Source organism: Corvus brachyrhynchos, unplaced genomic scaffold, assembly GCF_000691975.1.
Source record: "Corvus brachyrhynchos isolate BGI_N302 unplaced genomic scaffold, ASM69197v1 scaffold255, whole genome shotgun sequence".
NCBI lineage: Eukaryota > Metazoa > Chordata > Aves > Passeriformes > Corvidae > Corvus > Corvus brachyrhynchos.
Window position 1 is genome coordinate 4825654 of NW_008238358.1, and position 6377 is coordinate 4832030.

General features: G+C 43.9%; 2 protein-coding genes across 3 annotated transcripts in view; both read right to left on the reverse strand.

Annotated features, from left to right (window-relative positions):
- HOXD9 (homeobox D9) overlaps positions 1 to 2676 on the reverse strand; it is a 4664-nt gene extending 1988 nt beyond the window's left edge. The window contains exons 1-2 of one of the 2 annotated variants that reach the window (XM_017735829.1): positions 2611 to 2676; positions 930 to 987 (exon numbers count right to left, since the gene is read on the reverse strand). In XM_017735829.1, the coding sequence (XP_017591318.1) occupies positions 930 to 987; positions 2611 to 2613 (61 nt within the window). In that variant the 5' untranslated portion in view covers positions 2614 to 2676. Of the gene's footprint in view, positions 1 to 929; positions 1098 to 2610 lie in introns of those variants that run through there. The other variant, XM_017735831.1, reaches the window with a different exon arrangement.
- Positions 2677 to 3157: 481 nt separating this feature from the next.
- Positions 3158 to 6352, reverse strand: HOXD10 (homeobox D10). The gene is made up of 2 exons (XM_008634736.2): positions 5520 to 6352; positions 3158 to 4053 (listed from the first exon to the last, which is right to left on the reverse strand). The coding sequence occupies exons 1-2, from the start codon at positions 6259 to 6261 to the stop codon at positions 3776 to 3778; spliced, it is 1020 nt and encodes a 339-aa protein (XP_008632958.1). The 5' UTR covers positions 6262 to 6352; the 3' UTR covers positions 3158 to 3775.
- Between the last annotated feature and the right edge of the window lie 25 nt (positions 6353 to 6377).

The following is a 6377-nucleotide window of genomic DNA, read 5'->3' on the forward strand; positions in this document are numbered from 1 at the left end:
GCGGGCGTGGCCGCGCTGGCAGCCCACGGCCGCGGCGGGTGCGGACTATTTCTTCACCTTCTTTGAGTGATTTCTGCCATTCATTTCTTAATCAATGAGAGGCAGGGTGTTTAAATAAATCCAACAGCCTTGGCTTGCTAATCACACTCCAAGCTGCTGAGGGAACCCGCTGGGAAAGGGGGATTCTTGCCTGTAAAAACAAACCATCGCAAGCTGGGACTGTAACGACTTCTCATAAAACAGGAAAATGTTACAGTAAAAGCACATTGCGGTACTTCCATATTTCAGAGCATGTGCGGGTATTATTATCCGCTCCCCCCACCCCCGGACAGAAAGTTTCCATGGAAAGGATACACTTTTAAAAAGAGATGCCCATTGTATTGTTTTAAAACAGGTGGAAGACCTCTGTAATGATTTTATGCCTTTCAATAAAAATTTTATGAGGTGTATTTGATTATAGATTAATGTGTCCCTAATAAAATGGACGGATGGAAACAGCAAAGCCTGTGTCTCTGAGCACAACTGACGTGTGGCTGAACACATGCTCCTCTATCTGCAGAACTTCGGGGCTACACAGCCCTAACAGAGCCCCCCTTAAGGTGTCCAGTGCGGCCCGGGAGGGACGCGGGCAAAGGCAACCCGGAGGAGGCCGTCTGGCCCCGCAGCTGCCAGCGGCGGCCGCGGGCAGGGGCCGTGCAGGCGGACAGGCTCCGGCCCGCGGAGGGCACGGGGCTGTCGCTGACTGCAGCTCGCCGGCAGAGCTGTCTCCTCCGCCCCTAGTTCAGGGGGAGCCACGTTCAATGCCTACGTGAAATTTTTTTGCCTACTTTGCTTTCTTTTCCATGCCTTCCCTCCCCACCCTTCCCTCCCGGCCTGGTTTTTCTAGCCCGAGAGAAACGATGCCCCGTTAGTATTGAAAAGTGGATTACCCATGGTCTTCTGCCCACGCCTGCTTCCCCGGGCGAGGGACGGTGGCTGTGTCGGGATCTGGAGGAAGCGCAGAGAGTTAGTGGCGAGCCCGCAGCACAGCCCGCCGGGGCACGGACAGCAGCGCTGGGAAAACACTTCCTACTCGCGGGCCGTTATGAGGAAGGGACTGAAATTCCTGTTTATTTAATGATTTATTACTCTCCTAGGTTGTTTTCTTCCTTTTTTTCTTTCTTTTTTTTTTTTTTCCCTTTGCCTTTACCTTATTTTTCCCCCTTTTTACTTTTTTTGGTCCTTTGACTTCAGCATTTTCTTCTGCGATTTTTTAAGTTCCATTATATTGCTTTCTAAAGGCAGGGTTTGTGGTATGGTGAAGAATTGTCCCTCGCTTCAAACAGATATAAATTGGTGAAGGAGGCAGATTAGAGTGAGCCTCCTTTTTTATATACGTTAAACACTTGGTATGGAGCCAGCTGTTTACTTCCCACTGCCGAAACTTCTTTGGTGGTGTAGCGAGTATCTTTAAAGGAAAAGAAAAGGCCGTGCGAATGTATGCAATATTTGAGGAGTTGGGGTTCTTTTGTTGGTTTGGGGTTTTCGGGTTTTTTTGGTATTTTTTTCTTGTTTGTTTGGGTTTTTTGTGGGTTTGTTGGGGTTTTTTTTTTTGAGCATCGTTTTGCTGTTTGTTTTTGAAACGGGAAGAAGCACGAAGTACCTAGGTGCTTGCAGCTCACGAAGTTTCAAAATGATGATGCCTTGGTTTGAAGAATATATAACCTCTTCCCTATGAGTAAATGTGCACATGAGGAAGTACTGGCTTAAATTAAATATCAGCGACGAAAGAGCAAACAGAATGCCACCAACAGCATTATGAGCAGTATCTGTCACCAAGTCGCACAATATTGGCACTATCTTGAGTTTAATTTCTTGATTTAGAAACAGCTTAGGGGAGAAATGGGCGTTGATTTTGAGCAAGCTGGTTTCCCTTCCCAAACAGTAGCCACGCTACTTTTCCAGTACCGTTTGAAGGTGAAAGTATGCCCAAGTATTTGCACTTCAATTTGAAGTCATGTTCATTTGCAAGCTATTTGCAGTTCTACTTAGTATACGTGCTCACACGGGCATTCACCCGCTTTCACGCACACATGCCTTACCCCAGCTTCCAGCTCAGAGCCCTGCTAATACCATTTTTCAGCTGTGTACAGAAAGGGTTAAGAGTCGTGAACGTCATTAGCTGGATGTGTGCTACTAAAATGGAATTGCGCGAAATAAAACGATCTCTGAGCAAACAGAAACGGTGCAGGGTGACAAAAGTAGGTCTGAAGAGGCTGGTGTACTTTTGTAAGCACGCCTGGGAGGGTTTCTGCTCAAAAAAAGCCAATCTCGCCAGATGCTGGGAATATTTGGAAGGAATATTTTTTCCATCCACGGTCTTTTGAAAGCTGTTGAGCCGACCGAAAACCTAGCTCCTTAACGTTTACTTATACCCAGCTTTGCATTTATTATGGAGGGTTTTTGTTGTTTTTTCCTTCTTTTTTTTTTTAGCGAGCAAAGACAGAAATCAAAGCCTGCACATTGTAAGCACACAGTGAGTGATATTTTTAAAATCAACGTACGAACGTCAAATAAAATGACACACATATTCCTGACAGCTTGTAGTAGAAAGATATTTTTATCACTTACCATTTACGAGTTGTACGAGTTGATTGGATGAGGATGTCCAGTTTAGGTCATAATATTTTACAACTTATTTTATCCGGTCTCTCTCTCTCTCTTTTTTTTTTTTTTTTTTTTTTTTTTTTTTGTTTTTTTTTTTTTTTTTTTTTTTTTTTTTTTGTTTTTTTTTTTTTTTTTTTTTTTTTTTTTGGTTTGGTTTGGTTTTGATTTTTTTTTCGTTTTGGTTTGTTTTTTGGGATTTTTTGCATTCAGTTTGTCAGACTGTGAACAGCACACAACATTTTATCAATTAATCAATTGTTTACAGACACATTTATAAATTAATTAGGTTTACATCATTTCCCGGCCCAGTCTCCACCCCACCCCTTAGGAAAAAAAAAAAAAAGGGAAGGGGAAAAAAATGGAGGAAAAGAAAGAATGCCAGGCAGACACACACAAAGACCAGAATATGGTAAAAAAGGCACACCAGTCCAAAAAGTTGCTGATAGAGAAAGATCAGGAGACCAACCTGCATCCGTGCTTTAAACAGTTGTAGAAAACCAAAGGAACCGCAGTAGTTTACAGAGTTTATTGCATTATACATGCAAACAGAACATGCACAAGAAGGACAATTTGCTGCTGAACGACTACTATTCCACATATGCACCACAAGGAAATGTCTACAATGGAGAAGAAGGAGATATTCCATTTTACGAAGGACAATCTCTAAGTTCATTTGCGAGGATAGTTACATTATAATGTGCTTCTCTTTCCCCCCGCCCCCACAGTTTCCCCCCGCTCTTTTTCTGAAAGTATTGAATGTAGTCAAAATGTTATGGCCCGTGTAACAGCCCCACATAAATACCATTTTGTTAGTAAAAACATGAAAAAGTCACATTGCTTGGATGTTCGACAGTTCCAATAAGTTAAGACCAAATGATAATATTCAATAATAGTTACCCTGCATTACGATGAGAACAAAAATAAATTACACGTGCTAGGTTTTATATATACTCATCATAGTAATACATATTCACTTGCAGCGCTAAAAGAAGGACGAAGAGTCACATTCTATCAGAAAACAAAACAAAACAAAACTGGAAAATGCCGGGTTTTGCCAGAGTCTCTCCTGCCTTTATCAAGTGGCGGTGCTGTGCCCATTCCTCACTGGTGCCCCCCCCGGGGTTAGGGTTTAAGAGAAGGTCAGATTAGCGGTCAGTTCCCGGATTCGGTTCTCCCTGCTCATCTTCTTGAGCTTCATTCTGCGGTTTTGAAACCAAATCTTGACCTGCCTGTCAGTGAGGTTTACGCTCTTACTGATCTCTAGACGGCGCTCTCGAGTGAGATACATATTGAATAAGAACTCTTTCTCTAATTCCAGTGTTTGGTGTTTAGTATAAGGACACCTCTTCTTTCTGCCACTCTTTGCAGTTAGCCAATTGCTTGTTGGAGTATCAGACTTGATTTCCTCTATCAAAATCAAAGAAGAAGAAAACAAAAAATCAAAATACCTCAGACTGTTAGAGTGTACCCTTGGCCATGACCCCTCCTCTGCAGTGTCTGGCAGATATGGTGGATGTGGGCATTAAACACCGCTCGGGTGAGGTGTGGGCTCAGTGAGGGGACTTGCTGCCAGGCTGGGCTCGCCTGTCCCCAGCACGGCACCCTGCCCTGCGGCCACCCCGCTCTCCTGCTCCTGCCAGTAAGGGTCTTTCAAGTTTTCGGCTGGCGTTTAACATTTCAACAATATTTAACCTGCCATCCGCCCCATGGACGCATCTTAACGGGTCTAGCCTCGCCATGGCCGACTCGGGCTCCCACGACAATTGCCACGAAAATATTCCAATTACAAAACAGTCTCACACTGTATTTTGAAGCAGCATCCCCACACACATCAGCTGAATCACACAAGAACACCTATAAACAGATACAGACATTTCCCAGACAAAATGATATACAAGAAATTACGACCCCCTGTCTTGGAATTTTTTTCATTTTCCTTTTATGTTTTCTTTTCCCCACCAGAAAGAAATCTACCCCACATCAAGCTAGACCTGGGCTACTAAATATAATTCAGATAAAGAAATTCTCAATGCACACAGAGGGTAAAAATCGACCTAGAGGTTGCAAAGTACATTTTGATAAGAGAAAATTTCTCGTTTTGGGATTCTTCGATACACGCCGTTTGAAAGAAAGGCGTTAGTGCACTTTAGAAGGGAAAATAAAATCAGTGTGCTACCACTTTTAGCTTTCAAAAGCATTTCAAAATACTGGTGCACTTTAGGAGACCAACCCAAGGTTATCTAAAGCATCACATTGAAATATTCAACCCTTGGACCAGGCAGATAGCGGGCTGCTGTTTTCATTGTGCATTTCTTTCCAACTTTACCCAGCCTGGTAGCACCTATTCCTCAACTATTTTAAGAGGATCGTAATTAACTCTAAATGCAATCAAACCTCAGTAAGGCTCAGTGGAAAATAAATAAATAAAAGAAAAAAAAAAAAAAGGCGAAATACTACGAGAGAAGCAGTAAGGCTCAGTGGAAAATAAATAAATAAAATAAAAAAAAAAAAAGGCGAAATACTACGAGAGAAAAGTTGAGCTGCTCGTATTTTACAACCTCCGGACCTGCTTTTTTTAGAGGTATGGGGCTGCTTTTGGCTGCTGCAGCGCATTACAGAGCACACGGCTATATTCCCCGCATCACAGAGGCTGTCTGCGTGCACGGGAGAGGCAGATCTCTACGGAAAATCTTTGGACCGTTTTGTGTAGCATTTTTGCCTGCCAAAATCTTCAGAGAGACAGCACCTGCAGCCCGATACTCCTTAGCATTAAATGTGATGGCTGTGATGCTCGTTAGTATATTCGAGCGTGCTTTATGGCGCTGGCGTGTTGGAGTTACACCACGGCACGGCTTAAACTCGGTAATACAGACCTTTACTCTCCTTCTCCTGGACTTCTGGGCTGGACACAGAGCCTTCGGGCAGACAGCTCCGCTCCTCTTGCAACGTGGACTTGGGCTCGGGACTTTCCACTTGAGAGACTTTAGCGGTGCTGTCTTGGTTGTTCGGGTTTTCATTCATTTTCTTTTCCAGCTGAAGTTGAGCAGATATCTGCGGTTTGGAGCTGCCGCGAGGGTTTAACTGTAACATTACAGTTGAACTCGTTTCAGGGCTATTATTGTACTCTTGGGTTTTCCCAGTGGCGTAGGTCTGGCTCAGTCTAAAATATCCTGGGACAGGAACCTCGGGGTTCTCAATGGGGCATGATTCAGACACCAGCCTCTGGTAGGAAGGGACGTCTGCAGAAATGAGTTTGGATCTCTTATCGGAATACATGCAGCAATTGCTTTCTTCTTTAATATTTGTAGTGAAGGAACAAGTGGGGACCTGCTGTGTAACAGGTTGCTCTATTCGACAAGATCTGTTCGGGTCTGTCCAAGTGTCTACTTGAGGTATATAAGGATGTACATTCATACCCATATTTTGGTGATTAACTTCTCTCTTAGCCAGAGACGGAAGGAGTCCACAGGTTTGCATCCCATACGTCCCAATGTCTGTGCTAGGTGGCATATACATGCTGGCGCTGTTGGAGTAGAAACTGTCACTCCTGCACGCACTGATGAGAGAATCTACTAAAAAAGTATTAGCGGCAGGAGAGCTGTTGGGAAAGGACATTTTGGGGCGGAATTTGAGGAAGAGAGATTGTGTCCTTTGTAGGCTGACATCTCTAGGAAAACATTCCCGTGTAATTGCGGATGCCTCCGCGCGACCACATGACAGGCGGGCCAATG